Source organism: Chrysemys picta, chromosome 10 (genome assembly GCF_011386835.1).
Source record: "Chrysemys picta bellii isolate R12L10 chromosome 10, ASM1138683v2, whole genome shotgun sequence".
Classification (NCBI taxonomy): domain Eukaryota; kingdom Metazoa; phylum Chordata; order Testudines; family Emydidae; genus Chrysemys; species Chrysemys picta.
Genome location: NC_088800.1, coordinates 27,956,303 through 27,972,900, shown reverse-complemented (window position 1 = coordinate 27,972,900; position 16,598 = coordinate 27,956,303). Strand labels below are relative to the sequence as shown.

At 43.5% G+C, this 16,598-nt stretch overlaps 1 protein-coding gene across 1 annotated transcript in view; it reads right to left on the bottom strand.

Moving 5' to 3' along the window:
- The window catches only part of CHRNA7 (cholinergic receptor nicotinic alpha 7 subunit), a 95,449-nt gene that overhangs the window by 22,477 nt on the left and 56,374 nt on the right, over positions 1 to 16,598 (bottom strand). Inside the window, exon 4 of the mRNA XM_005284965.4 lies at positions 8,954 to 9,063. Coding sequence (XP_005285022.1) covers positions 8,954 to 9,063 — 110 coding nt within the window. The remainder of the gene's footprint in view (positions 1 to 8,953; positions 9,064 to 16,598) is intronic.

Genomic DNA, 16,598 nt, shown 5'->3' with positions numbered 1-16,598 from the left:
CGATTAAAAATTCATTGAAAGAAATAGAAATATGGACCTAATTTTTAGAACAGCCTCACCCCCAGCTTCCACTGGTGCATCCAAACTCTCACTTTGGAGCACTAAGTAGGTTGTAAAAGAGGATGAAGAGCTTGTTCATTTCAGCAACCGAACTGCATGGGCAACCCTTAACTGTGCATTTCCTGGTTTTTCAGAAGTCTGAGTTTTGCTCAACTCAAAGTTCTGCATGGGGATGACAGGCCACCAAGCAACTTCAACTCTGTGTTACTGTATATTTTTGCCACTGAATTTCCTAGTTTTTTGAACAGGAAAAGCTCTATTGTTGGTAGGAGCTAGTAGTAATTTAGGCAGCTGAACATATCATGTCTCTCAATTTGCATACCGAGACAACCAGACCTTCCCACCCACACACATCAGCCCTGCTTTGGCACACCTTCCTAACCACACCTCTGACCCATTCAATGTGTGCACCCCTTCAACCTGGCCCCTTCCCCAATACTGTACCCAGCACCCCCCACTGCCAGCAGGGATCACATCTCCCTGAAGTCCTCCCTCCCTGGTATACAAATATTTCTATTGTTGTTACATCCCCCACCATATAACCTAACTGACAGACAGAGCCTGGAGCAAAGGACAACCATGTTACAATAGAAGGGTGCTCCTGGTCGTGTTTTAGAATGGTTGGAGGGTGTGGTTTGTGGCACAGCTGGTGAGAGAAATCACAGACAGGGTTTCTGTTCCAAAATCCTAACAGTTTTATGTTTGAAAGAAAGATCTCTGGCCTCTGCCCAATAGACGTTCCCCATCTCTGAAAACCAGTGTAGTGTCAGAGCTTCTAATGTTTCTATGTCATACAATACACATTTTTGGTCAGCCATTAACCTTCCACTTTCCCAATTAATGTTTTTCCAACAGTTATTTATAACTTTCATGTTGTCACTGTAGCAATTATTTAGCCAAATCAGCAAAAACTCTCACAGTACCTGGGCACAGTCTGATGTAGTCCAAATCTGCTCTCATACATTGTATGAAGCGCATACCAGGAATAAGGCCCAGATCATTTCCTCCCAAGTCAATCATCACAATGTCCAGTATACCACAACCTCTTAAGGCACAAGTTGGATGCTACCAACTAGGCAAAACAATGATGGCCAATGCAGCCCACTTCTTTTCAACCAGGCAGTCTGTAGGCAACAATCCCATGTCATGGTGTACTCCTTGCTCTTCCACAAACTTCTGCAACCTTGTGGTCCAGAAGTTGTCCAGAACCCACACACTAGCAACCTTGACAGCACTCATATTTCTTTTCCCTCAGGGTCAAGGACCTTTGCTGTCAGTTCCAAATCTCCATGCTGTCTTTTTTTGGAAAGACCATGTTAATCTGCTCCCAGATCACGTACTAGCCAAAATACAGATCTTCTCAAACAACCAATCAAAGGTCTGCTTAGCACCTCTCCTCATTTCCCACTCCCTCCATCACCGCAACCCTATCCCTGGTCCCCCATTCCCACCCCCCTACACACAAAGCTCACTGTCTCCAACTCCTCTTCACCCAATAGAACAAAAATGTTGGTTAGACCGGCTGGTAACTATTCTGCTGTGTTCACAGGAAACCTCCTCGTAAATTAAACACATTATAACAGACAACCTGCAGCAAGAAACATGATTATTAAATTGTTATTGCTCAGGAGCACAAAGGTTTGAACTAGAAATGTCAGGGGTTGTGTGTTCACCGGGGCAATGGGGTCGGTATATTTCCTCGAACTGCCCAGATAAGCATAAAGTGGCTGCATAGAAACCCCCGCACTTTTTTTCTTTATTAGTGCATATGGAATGTAATAATTCCACACTACATATCTATGCAAACAAAGAACATGTTCTTAAATACTGTTCTCAGGTTGGGTCCCTCAAAGATTTAGTGCATTGTTTCTCAAACTGGGGCCGCCACTTGTGTAGGGAAAGACCCTGGCGGGCCGGGCCAGTTTGTTTACCTGCCCCGTCCGCAGGTCCGACCAATCACGGCTCCCACTGGCCGCGGTTCGCTGCTCCAGGCCAATGGGGGCTGCTGGAAGCGGTGCAGGCCGAGGGACGTACTGGCCGCCGCTTCCAGCATCTCCCATTGGCCTGGAGCAGTGAACCACAGCCAGTGGGAGCCACAATTGGCCGGAACTGTGGACAGGGCAGGTAAACAAACCGGCCTGGCCCGCCAGGGGCTTTCCCTATTCAAGTGGCGGCCCCAGTTTGAGAAACACGGAATTAGTGGGTGCCATGCACTCGCTTTGGTAAAACTCAACAGATTAAGACCATTTTGACCACATTGATTCACCAGTCATCACTAGCTCTTCGCAAAAAAAAAGCCAAGCAAACAAAAAAAACACCTAAAAACTTTTTGGAAAATAGCTGTTTTGGAGAAAATGTGGGGGGGGGGGGCTTGTATCTCTGCAACACCTAGTTCAAATGACCCCAGATTTGGATCACCGACCCTATCCTGTACCCTGTTGAGGCACACCATATTTTAAAGGAACATGACTAAGCATGTCAATGTTAGAGGACTTTAAAAGGTCAACCTTTAAACAGAAGTTGGGACAACTCAACTAATGTGGCACTACCATGCCACTATACTACATACACCATTCCTGTTCAACTTGGGGCTGTCATAAAGGTGCTCTCTCAAATACAGACACAGAGCAAGGACATGGCGGAAAACAGCTGTATTAAACTATCACCTCCCATTCAGTCTTTCCCGCTGCGAGTGCCACTGCTAGTAGAGGAAAAAACCATGACAATACGGCTACTGCTGCTGGTAACAGTACACACTCTGGAGTTGCTACTAAACATCCACCGCCTCAGAAATGGTTTGCAATAGATGTTGGTAACATTGTCCATTATTAGGTCTCAGTTAATGAGAAGTTCTGCTTGTTTCACTTCTTGTTCTATGACAACCCCATAAGAATTTGATGCTATCTGCCATCTTCAATCAAAGTATTGCCAAGCTGCATTTCAAAACAAAGTGGAGACATTTCTCAATCTTATGGCATAATGCACACATGGGTCCTGAACAGTCTCTAGACTGAAAAACAAAATCATACAATTTAAGGGATAATTCTATAGCCACTAAACACTAGAAGATAAAAAATTATAATCACCCAATCCACAGAGATACTATATCATGCCAAATACGAATGTGCTAATCTATTGTAGCTACCAGTGGAGTCCCCTGCTGTGTCAGATGGACAGCACTGCAGCCAAAAGCCCCAGGCTGTATCCTTTGTGTGGTCTCCCAGGCAGTACACAGCAGTGCAGCAGCTATCCTTGGAGAGGTGCAGCATGCCACCTACTCTGCTCTGCTAGTTGCTGAAGAGAAGGACTGGGCTATGGCCTTGCTCTTATTCCACCCTTTCAACATCCAGTACACATGGTTGCTGCTGTAATGGCACAGAGCCCCTACCCTCTCCATCCTCCTCCCCCCACCACTCCCCAGTTGCTGATTCTTGTTACAAAGTGGGGTGGAGGGAGGGGAGAATGCGTGTACCTGCACTCGATCCCACATTGTCAAGCATTTTTCTGTTTCATTTAATTTCATTTCACTCTTTCAAACTCATCAGTTAGGCTCCAATTCAGAGAGGCAGTCCTATTCAGTTCAACACTTAAGCATGGGCTTACAGTGAAGCAAGCTGTTCTGAACAGGGATGCACTTAAGTACATGCTTGAATGCTTTCCTCACTCCATTTCTAGTTTTTGTGCTATTCAAGGCAAACATTTTGAAACTCTAGCCCAGTGTTTCTCAAACTGGGGCCACCACTTGTTCAGGGAAAGCTCCTGGCGGGCTGGGCCAGTTTGCTTACCTGCACTGTCCACAGATCGGGCCGATCGCGGCTCCCAGTGGCCGCGATTTGCTGCTCCAGGCAAATGGGGGTTGCAGGAAGCGGAGCGTGCCAAGGGACGTACTGGCCACCGCTTCCAGCAGCTCTCATTGGCCTGGAGCAGCGAACCGTGGGCCAGTGGGAGCTGCGATCAGCTGGACCTGCGGACGGGGCAGATAAACAAACTGGCCCGGCTTGCCAGGGGCTTTCCCTACACAAGCGGTGGCCCCAGTTTGAGAAATACTGCTCTAGCCCCATGTCCTTTGTTCTGAGATGCCATGCAGGAAAAAAAAATGAGTATACAGCATACATATTTAATCTGAATAGTTGTTATTTGTTATTTTCCATTATATGTTGTGGAATGTATTTGCAAAGTGTGCAAAGACCACACCTGAGAATGAAATAAGAACAGTGTTACTTCAAATGAGCAATACTGGTAATCAGAGGAGTCAAGAACCTGGCAATATTAAAGCAAGCCTTTGGCTTAATCCTGCTCTCAGATATTGTACGCTGGCAAGCACTGCTGTACAATCAGTTACAGTCCCTGAATATGCAGGCCATGTATCTGATTCTACAAGACATGTGGAGATGCACATGCACATATATGCAATTTCACCATCAACACAAGTGAAATGAATATATAGACTGAAAATGCTACAGTTATTCAACACCAAAACTGGAGGAGAGAGGTTTTAAGGTAAGTTTTGTTTGATGGGTTCTTTAATTATTTTGCCCTGCAGAAAACAATATTGACACTGCATTGGTAGTTTTTGTTAGCATTCAGCAGATTTTGACACAAAAAGGAATGCTCTAGTCGGAGGCACTAAATTAAAGATGTTCAGAGTCTACAGATGGAGGTTTTTAAATAATAGAAGCTGTTTTTCCTCATGCTCTCACCCATCCTTTATGGCAAATATCAGTCCTGCAACTTCCATGAAAACTTTTTAACCTATTCATTATTTAACAGGGAGGCAAACTGATCCAGCAAAGAAATGTTTAACACAAAAATCAGTATGGATGGATACTTTGTAACATGGCACATGAACTTTAAACTATGTAACATTAAAAAAACTGTGTATTATACCTATTTATAATTGTATGGTCATGTGACATTTATGACTGTATGGGTATAGAAGAACTAGCTGATAACATATGGCACTGATTATATCACACATACACACACACACTTCATCACTGGAAATTGTAATTCTGCTATAGAATAGTTACTCTGAGTATCAAATTGAATTTTTGGAAACAAATTTTCAAATATGCCATCTGAGTTGTGCACACAAAATCTGCACATACAAAATAAGTGACTGTACACAAACAAGTATTTGTGATGATTGTAGTTGGGGTGCACATATGCATGTATTACAGACTCAATTTGGTGCCAAAGTCTGTTCCCAGCTTGTTTATGGAACTTTTTCTTAACACTGAGTGAGATAAAAGCTGTTCAAAGAGGCTGCTGTATGGGTATAACTAAGGGCAGAATCTGACTTTTTGGATTTACACGAAAGGATGGAGAGCACACTTACTTCACAAAGGAACTACAATAAAGCTCCTTTTGTTTCATAACAGAAACCTACAATATACCATATATGATGTTGATCCAACATTAGCAGGAATGGTGCTCAACTAGCAAAGTCTACTAAATCCAAAAGCCATCAAGATCTGTGACAATACAAATGTACAACAAAGTAGATTTTGCTAGCTGAAGGCTATCTTTTCCACTTTATACATTTTGAGTAGAAGTTTTAAAAAAATCTGTTTAAAACTCAGTCAACTTTGTTGTAAAAGTAACATATCTGAGCTCCTGATAGAACTTTGGTGACAGTAGCACTGAAATTACTGTTAGAATCTGCTCTCGCTTCTCCTGATATGGTTCGTATCCCTGTTCAGACAGATGGTCTCATTTTTACAGTATCATAGAGCCTTGGACTATGTGAGGCAATTAGTGTAATCAAGGTAATTCTCAAAGGTGTTAATATTAATGAAGTGAAATAATTTATTTTCATAATACTTAAGAGAAATTTGAATTCAAAAGAGTAGCATTGGGTCCCATGGGGCTAAATTCTGCCCCATGTGTAACCCATGCAATCCTGTGGATTACATTGGGGTTGCATAGGGTATAATCTGGACAGAATATATCCAAATAGATTTACTTCTGCAATTCCAAACAGTCTTTATATTTCTCATAACTTCTCTTAGATGTGCATCATGAATCCATGCATAATATATACATTATTGAAAGAGTATTTCAGACTGATGTTATATGGTGAAGCAAAGTCTTGCCTTTCAAATAAATGACATGCTTTTAACAGGCAGTTCTCACTGATTCTAAAACCTGCAGAAAAACTGACTACACGCTGCCAAAGGCTAGATACACTCACCAGTGTCAGAACAAATGCTAAAAGAATACTTTGGGGTTTGTTACACTGTGGTGATGCCTACACACCAAATTACATTTCATGTGCAAAACAAACCCACATTTCATCACCTACTACATCAGGTATTTTTAGTAATCAAAGCAGCAGCACCCAGTATTTATCAATGAACTATGAATCTTGTCTTAGCAAAATATTGAAGATTAAAGACCTTATTCTACACCCAATTTTCACACAAAACTCCTATTAAAATTAATGAGACTTCTACTTGATGGATGAATGAGGATAGGATGTAGCTTTTTTATTATTAAATAAGAAGTTTAGATGGCTTTTGGTTCTGCAGTGTATTTATTAATAGGTGATACTCCTGGTATTAAGTCCTGAATGTACTAGCATGTGTACTCACCTCAGACTTACTACCGGAACACCATAAAGTAAAGGGATTCCATAATTAAGGTTGCTTTGAAAGTTTCATTATGGCCTTATCGTGAACCCATCTAAAAATTAACTGAGTAAGTGATTTGCTGGAAATATTTTATGTAATATTTTTAAAGTTTCATAGTTTTCACAAGAGTTCATACAAAATTACCCTTGTACTAATTTTGCTGCAGCATCATAATTTTTTAGCCCGTTTCTTCAGCACAGAATACACTTGAAACAAACAAACTGGCACTTGTATAGCTTAGTGTACATACAAGCATAAAATATGTTTAAAACACTCAGTGGTTTTACAAAGAGTAGTACTGTACCATCTTTGTTATTAAACAAATCCCACAAATGAAGCTGGCAGATAAAGATGCAAGAGGACGATTTATCAGTGCCACCCAGACTCCCTTCATTGAGCAATTGGTAATTTCTGCTGCTATCTACCTGCCTGCCCTGAAAGACCTAAAGAGTCAGCTGTTTAGAGAAGACAGCAGCAGTTCCTTTAATGGTATGCTAACATTTTCTATAGCTTGGGGGAGCACAGACAGGAGAATGACCTCGCTGCACATTAAGCAGGAAAAGGTGTGTGGCCCCTTTGAGGGCTAGAAAGCCAGTGACTTGCTGCGGCAACTTCAGCCCAGGTCAGGGTGGGGACACTGACACTTCTCCCCACTAAGTGACCAGAAGAGGGGGGTCTATTTAGGTCCACACTGGGGCAGGAAAAGCCCTCTTTTACCAGGACCAAGTGGAGCAGCACCCACACTCCCACCCCTGGGACTAGTTAAATACCAGGGTTTGTCATGATGTGCTGTGTGAAGTATGCTAGTTGGTCCTCTCTCAGTGGGCTGGGAAGGACTTTTTTTCCTCAATGCCAGATGGGCCAAGGTGACATGGGGACTTTTTTCCTTCCCACAGCAGGTTGGAGGTTTAGTTGGGGTGAACATGAAATGGGGCGGGGATACGCTGTGATGTTGCAACTCATTATGTAGGCGTGGGGAGGATGCCAAGTGAAGGTACTCTGTAGGGAAGGAATACAACAATCAGATTAAATGGATTGGTAAAGGATTTAGAGGAAGTATTCTTTAAAGGAGCAGAAACAGGAGGAGGTTGGGGCTCCTATGAGTGGTAAGAGAGGGAGCCAAACCCCTCCCACCCTCCATAGCCCCCCTTAGCCCTCATTTAGGGCAGTGTTGCAGGGTCCCAGCAGCAGGTTGGCTGGGGACCAGGATGGGTAAAGGGGGGATATGTGTAAATTATACTATCAGGTATACGTAAATGACTATGGCATACCTGCACTGCACACTTTTATCTGCCAAGTACTCCCAGACATTTAGGAATAAAGCTGCGGATTAATTAAAGCACATCCAGTGTCTCCTGGCCTTCTTCTGGCATAACCGGACAAAGAGTAAGAGCGGGCCTACAGGCAATCGAGCTCTTCTACCTCAAAAAGAGTGACATTTCAGGCAAGAGCAAAGGAAAATTGTCCCCATCAACATCATTAAACAGTGCAAGTAAAGTTTAGTTTTCTAATAATCATATTCTAATTATAATCTAATGATCATTCCCCTCTATTCAACATTGGTGAGGCCTCATCGGGAGTACTGTGTCCAGTTTTGGGCCCCACTCTACAAGAAGGATGTGGAAAAATTGGAAAGAGTCCAGCGGAGGGCAACAAAAATGATTAGGGGGCTGGAGCATATGACTTATGAGGAGAGGCTGAGGGAACTGGGATTGCTTAGTCTGCAGAAGAGAAGAATGAGGGGGAATTTGATAGCTGCTCTCAACTACCTGAAAGGGGGTTCCAAAGAGGATGGATCTAGACTGTTCTCAGTGGTACCAGATGACAGAACAAGGAGTAATGGTCTCAAGTTGCAGTGGGGGAGATTTAGTTTGGATATTAGGAAAAACTTTTTCACTAGGAGGGTGGTGAAGCATTGGAATAGGTTACCAAGGAAGGTGGTGGAATCTCCTACCTTAGAGGTTTTTAAGGTCAAGCTTGACAAAGTCCTGGCTGGGATGATTTAGTTGGGAACTGGTCCTGCTTTGAGCAGGGGGTTGGACTAGATGACCTCCCGAGGTCCCTTCCAACCCTGATATTCTATGATTCTATAATCACACTGTATCTGAAACTGAAACTATGTTTTTTGGTAAGCACTTGCATCATCATCTTTCTTGTTGTAAGCACCATAATGGTTGCTTTCCACACACTGTATGCTAGTAACCAACACCTAGACATTCTAAAGGAATAATTATGCTTACTTTTCATGAAGATGTGCCTACCTGTTGTACAGAAGAATATCTGGCTTCCAAATCTGACCATCAGGAAAACGAACATTCTTCACTCCGGGGTAGTCAGACATGTTCCATTGTAAATAGTAATCTGTCCAATACTGACACAAAGAAATGTGTTAGTGTCACTTTTTTCCACTCACTACCTCTCTCTAGAGATTATCTAGCCCCAACCAAAGTTTATTTTTATTTTAAAAGTATTATTTAGCTTCAGACAATGAAATGCTTAGAAAGAATGACTTTAGCCACCTTGAAAATAACATTGCAAAGCACAAAAATTCCATTTTTAGTTCACAGTGATTGCATACAACAACCTACAAAAGCAGGTTCAATATGCTTGTATTTTATTGTTCATGCTGTCTTGAGCACAAAATTGGAACAGAACAGATTTTTTTTTAATACTAATACTAATTCCAATTACATTTTGCTTCTGAGACTTAACTTGGATAGTTCCTTTTGTTAAAAATGATTGGATTATGTAACCATTCAGAGGCATTTTGGGTATAGCAGCCAAGAGTCTCTACTGATAAGGGTTACACTACTGAATTTCCAGCTTCTAAAGGGAACAATGCAAATCTGCTACAGGAGAGAACGTCTGCAATCAAAGAGTTTCAGTCCATGTTTTTCACTCGCAAAAAAGAATGTTAATTGCTGTGGTTTTGAAAACTATGGGCCCTATCCTGAGAGGTGCTGAACACAACTCCCATAGATAGCTGCTCAGCCCAGTGCAAGCAACAATGGTCAAGACCTAGCTTTTAGTTCAGGGTTAGTTAATCCTGTGTTGCTAGCAGGTCTGGATCTGTCACTCTTTAAGCAATTAATGTAAAATGCATTAATGTCAGGGATCTCATCTCCCACCATCAACTGTATCACACTTTGACTGCAATATATTTTAGTGACTATTTTTTAGGAAATGAGTCAAAATTGGATAAAATAACTGGCCAGAAACGTCACATAAATCTTTCCAGAGATTTGCAAAAGTTCAATTCACTTTGTTTTTAAAAATTGAGTGTGCACGGCTGCTGTCCTGGTTTTGTGTCACGAGGAAGGTTGTTCTCACAATATTTGGCCCAGACACATCACATGGAAACATCCAGATCAAAATTCAGATAAATTCCAATAAATGGGTCAGGGTTTCAAGACCCACTTCTGTTCTCCATAAACAATACAATCCCTTTGACCACTAAGCTGCGAGCAGCTCGCTCACAATTTGAGGTAACCAGCAGCCATGATATTTGGGGGAGGAGGGGAGGAAACAGCTTAATATCAGGTTTAAACTGTTTTTTTCCATACACGTGCATCTTACTGTTGAAACCGCTCTCCATCACGTCCTGCACAGCATGAATAAGTGTGGTAGACTCAAACCCACAATGTGTTTAGCTCATGCTTGACTATTATTCTAAGAATATCTGAGCACCAACTGGTCAACAACTTTGAGAAGGAAAAGATCAGCTCTTGCTTCAGACCACCTCAGTCTTGAACTGCGTGGTGATAACAGCTCTTGGGGATACTACAATTTATATTTTTACATACATCAACTATTGAGACTACATCTGTGATACCGCCATGCTTAGCCAACAAAAGGCTGCACCATGTTGCACCACACTGCCAGCACAAAGAAGCCCTAAAGCTGGCCTAGCCAGCCACCGGCAGATCACCACAATGTAGGGATTCTTCCAGTGGCACAACTGGCATAGCAGTTCCTAATAGCTCCTTGCAGACAGCTCAGAAAACAAGGGACATGATCAGTGGCTTCCCTATTAGCATATCTTAGTTGCTATAACAGTCCCTTTGAAAAAATCCTCTTTGCAGCCATTGTAATTTAGAGAAGTCCTTAGGCTCCCCTAATTTACAATACGAGACTAGTCTGGCACACAGACAGCCTAAAATTGATGGGAGCAGAAAGGTGGCTTCAAGTTGGGCTGAATGCTTCTCAGCTGTAGACAAGGATCTAGAATGTGCATCTGGCTCTTTCCTTGGTTTTTAAATGAGTATGTTCACTATGGAGCATTTCTAGCATTTCCTGTGTAATGACCTCTCATACACTTAGCTCATCATGATAAACCCAAAAAGGTCTAGCACCAGCTAGAAGTATTGACTTCTCTTCTGCCCAGTCTTCTACAATTGTCTCCTCCAGCTGCTGAAAAGCTATATTTTAAAAGGGTTCAGGCTTTAGTCTGTCATATGCTTTTGTGGCCAGAATTATGACCAGTGTCACAGTAACCTCAAAGTCTTCATCAATATTATCCAGTACAGAAGACCTTTTAGGCTTAGCAGGTCCTTGTAGCCCTAAGTCACCTAAGCACATACTTAGAGGTATTGCTGAATTGGTGCCTCAACAGAAGTTTTTTTCCTGGTTACCATTTAATATCAAAGACTATCATTACAAGAAGGCTTGCAATGGCTTATTGGTGACCTGTTCCCAAAAGCGCTTCTGCCAAGCCACATGAAATTGCATACACTGAGAGCTTTACAGGTTGATTAAACCAAAATAGGGCATGTAAGTGGCTTTTGAAGTGTTTTATTTTCTTGACACTGAGCTTGCACTTCACCCCATATCAACTGGTATTTTTGTCAGGAATTAGAGGCAGTACACATATATGCAATGGGTAGGGGTGATTATAGTATGATACATGCTCATACCATGAATCTTTGAAGTGCATCTTTCCCTTGTGGCAGTTCCATCGCATAAAGAGCTTCTACATTTTTTGGTAAGATTTAACATTGTGTTCACTGAACATGTGGACAATTTCCTTTTTAGCTCATATTGGCATTTTGCTTTAACTTGATTTGATTTCTCTCATAGTTTCAATGACATTTTACATACCCTTTCATTATGCTATGCATCGCCTGTTCCCCTGCATTAACTTCCACCCAAACTAGCCATGAGATATCCTCCATATAATACTTCAGTACTTGCAGGGCTGCTCCAAAGCCAAATGGCAGGCTTTTAAACATAAACTTTCCAAACAGGGCATTAAATGCACACAATATGAAATTTTAATCATCCAGTGGCACTTGCCAAAAATCTCTGACAGGCATTTAGAACAGAAAAAGATTTACCTTGGGCATTCTGGAAATAACATTATCTATCATTCTCATGGGGTAGCATTCACATCCAATTGCTTTGTTTAAATCTTTAGGGGATAGACAAATCCAAATTCTACTTGAGTTTACCACCCTCATCAGTCTGTTGCCCCAATCAGAGTCCTATTACTCACATTCAAGTTTTATTTTATTTTTTTAAACATTTTGCTTTAACAAAATTGTGTTGTTAGAGTAGCACAGTTTCAAAGTGATTAGTTTTGCTGCATGCTGTACATGTGACACCATGTACTGGACACTTTTGCCTTTTCTATAGTCGTCGCTATAGAGTTTGCTGAAATATGTGCTTTTCACGCTTTGTCTAATTTGTTTACAACACTGTCAGCCTGACAAATGATCTGAGCAGTATGTTGTTTAGTCCTTTAGCTCTACAGATGTCAGTTGCATGACATAGACTTAAATCGGGATATCTAAGTACCTTTGGGGGGTTTCCCCCCACCCTGCTTATTCCACTAACAATTATTTTTAATCAAACAGTCTGAATTGCTCAAGTTCCATATTTTCTATAAGCTGAACAATTATTTTCTGTCTTCCAATTTCTGCTAAAGAACCTTACCTATGCCAGTTTTTATAATGACTGCATTATGTCTGAAATCTTTTAATTATTTTGTCATTTTTAACTTGTCAACTTCCGGATCCCTTTGAAAATAAATATGATTTTTTTTGTCCCTTCCCTTCTTGCAGTGTGTAGCAATGTTGAGTCTTTCCCTGTATCTGGATTTTTGATTGAGTCTACTAGCATGGACACATATTTTACATGTGTAAGCAGAGTCTGAATGAGCTCTCCCCTGACATATAGTGGTGAGCTGTGGAAAAGGACTTCAGGAGCTGATCTCATTTGCATGGACACACCCACCTTGCCCAGCTGCTCAGCAAGATGGTATTGCTTGCCCAAAGGATCACTGGTGGCTGGTGTTGGATCCCCAGGCTCCTTGTTATTGGGGCAGGAGTAATAAAGGGTTGTTATCCTTGTTGTGTGAACCAAGGGCAGCAGAACTGTACCAGGCATACCCCGATGGAGGGACTCACCCTCAACTGAACGCCGGGCAGGGGTCATGGGTCCCAAAGCCCAATGAGTTGAGAGAGGGTGTGGCTAGGTATTTGTACCTGGTGATATGGGCCCTGTTTAAGAGACCTAGACACCATTTGATTCTTCTTCTCTGCACAAGTAATAAAAGAGCTAATTGAGAATCTTATTGTACTCTACAGAGCTGAAATCACTGATATTTAGGTCTAAGCATTAGACCTACTTTGGGGCAGTGTCTCTGTTGCAAGACACTGCCCAGTGTGCACCAGCAGGGAGGCTCCCCTAACAGCTGAAATCAGTGAGAGCTGTGTTAAGTGGCGGGCCCTGAAGACATCTCGATGAGCAGCCAGCCAGGTGGCTGGTGGAAAGGTGTGGCAAGCAGCCAGCAGGGCGGCTGGCAGAGAGGGCCAGAGCAGAACCCTACAGAGAGGCATGGCAATTGGCCGGCAGGCCAATGAGCAAGTGCACGAGCAGTGGAGCATGTTAGTTGCCTCCTTACCCCCCCCACGCTTCCACCCACGGTGGGAGGTGAACTCTGGGGCTGCAGGCCAACGACTGCAATGTGAGTGGGGTGCAGAGAAGGGACGGACATGTTAAAGAGACTTTTGGGTTGCTGGACTTAAGAACCTGAGGGGAAAAAGACACTGCCTAACTTACTTGGGGGTGGGTCTTTTGCTCATGGTTTATGTTTATGAACCCTAGTTGTGCTGTTTTCCCAAATTAATGCTGAATTATTTCCCTCCTTTTATTAAAAGTTTTTGCTACACTCAGACTCTGTGCTTGTGAGAGGGGAAGTATTGCCTCTTAGAGGTGCCCAGGGGATGGTGTCTAATTATATAATTGTCCCAGGTCACTGGGTGGGGGCTCGAGACGGTTGTGTGTTGTATTGTTGAAAAGGAACCCCTAGATACTGAACCCGGCCCTTGTTGTTGCCACATTCCTTTCAAAACAATGTGTACTTGGTGGCTTCAGGGAATTAATTTTAAGCTGTTTTGTACAGGAAGTACTATCCATTCTGTATTTCATTTTCATCAGAGGTTCCCAGACTATGGTACACAGAGCACTTGGTGGCTGTCCAGACAACTGGCTGGTTACGTGGTGCTGGCTCTCCTTCTCATTTCCAGCTACTAAATTGCATTAAACGATAGTTAGACATGAAATATTTTCCTATTATTACTTTCCAAGTAAGCAATTTATATAGTTGCCATATGGACATGATGTGATGGTGAATGGGCAGGAGATGGTCCATGAAAGAAAACAATCTATGCATTAAAATGTAGTCCACACTAGGAAGAGAGTTTGGAAACCTCTTACTTAGTCTAACTGGGTCAAATCTTCAAACTAACGTGCTCTTTTGTGAGCATTTGCCTTAAGCATGTGCACTAGGGCATTTTCACACCCAAATTGCACACACTTTTAAACATTTTAGGCTAGATTCTCTTGATGCACCTGAAAATAGGGAGCAGCTCTGGGACCAGCTGAAGTCCCTCCTGGGTCCTGTTGTAACCTAGAGGAAATTCAGGGTTACTCCTGACTATCTCCATGTAGGAAGATATCAACAGGTTTATATTTTTCACCTCAAGAGATAAACTTAGCATTTACACACTTGGATAATGGACAGATAAACATACTGCTGGTATTAGTAATTGTAATCAGAGATATAAGCACAGTTTATTGTCGAATTACACATATGCAGTGAAAGTCATTCTTCTTAATCCAAACAAGACAACATAATAGAAAGATGACCACCGAATTCAATGGGTTTTGAATCAGGCCGATCTATGAATTTTATTGTTATTTGTTACCAGACTAGCCATACAAAAACACTTACGTCATTGATTCTTTTACTGTTCATATAAACTCAGTCTACATATTGGCCACAAGCAGCAGTTACAGTATTGATAGTAAACAGCTGATCTGGCAACTGGTGTCTTCCCTGCTCCATATAGAATACAAAGACAAATAAAAGGACAGTTACCTGTTCTGTAACTGGCATTCTTTGAGATGTATTGCTCAGGTATATTCCACAGTAGGTGTGCATGCTCGCCACGTGAACTGGTGCCGGAAGTTTTTCCCTTAGCAGTACCCGTAGTGAGGAGCACCGCTGCGACCCCTGGAGTGGCACCTCTATGTTGTGCCATAAAGGGGGCTGCGCACTCCCCCCACCCTCAGTTCCTTCTTGCCAGACAACTCCGACAGAGGGGAAGGAGGGCAGGATGTGGAATACACCTGAGCAACACATCTCAAAGAACGCCAGTTACGGAACAGGTAACTGTCCTTTCTTCTTCGAGTGATTGCTCATGTGTATTCCACAGTAGGTGGCTCCAAGCTATACCCGATGGAGGCGGGTAGGAGTTTAAGGGTTACCCGGGCGGAGTATCGCCCTACCAAACCCGGCGTCATCCCTCGTTTGGGAGACGATCGCATAGTGCGATGAAAAGGTGTGGACAGAGGACCATGTAGCAGCCCTGCAGATGTCCCGAATGGGGACATGAGCCACGTAGGCTGCTGACGAGGCCTGAGCTCTCGTCGAATGCGCCTTCACTATATTAGGCGGGGGAACCCCTGCCAGGTCATAACTCGTGCGAATGCACAAGGTGATCCAGCGGGAGATCCGCTGGGTGGAAACCGGTCGCCCCCTCATGCGCTCAGCCAAAGCAATGAAAAGCTGAGGGGATGTCCGGAATTTCCTGGTTCTGTCTAGGTAAAAGGCCAGCACCCTACGCACATCTAGCATGTGCAGGCGTCTTTCCTTATTGGAGGAATGGGGCTTAGGACAGAGGACCGGGAGGAAAATGTCCCAATTCATGTGAAAAGCCGAGACTACTTTCAGCAGAAAGGCCGGGTGCGGGCGGAGCTAGACCTTATTCCTATGGAAGACCGTATACGGGGGCTCAGAGGTCAGGGCCTTAAGCTCCGAGACCCGGCAGGCTGAGGTGATAGCCACCAGGAATGCCACTTTCCATGACAAGTGGGACCAAGAACACGTGGCCAAGGGCTCGAAGGGGGGCCCTGTGAGGCGGGAGACCACTAGGTTCAGGTCCCAGGGCAGGACGAGGGGTCTAGCGTAAGGGAAAGCCCGATCCAGCCCTTTTAGGAACCGGGATGTCATGTGGTGTGAAAACACAGAATGGCCCTGCACCGGTGGGTGGAAGGCCGAAATGGCCACCAGGTGCACCCTGACCAAGGAGGGCGCCAGCCCCTGGGACCTAAGGGACAGGAGGTAGTCGAGGATGAGCTGGAGAGATGCAGAGGAGGAGGAGGAGCCCCTCTCCCTCACCCACATGGAGAACCGATACCATTTGGCCAGGTAGGTTCGACGTGTGGACGGCTTTCTGCTCTCAAGCAGGACCTGTCTAACATCCTCAGAACACCTGCCCTCCTCCTCATTCAACCATGGAGCAGCCACGCTGTCAAGTGGAGCGCGGCCAGGTTGGGATGGGTGAGACGTCCTCCCTCCTGGGAGAGGAGGTCCGGTCGAAGCAGCAGCCTGTGCGGGGAGGC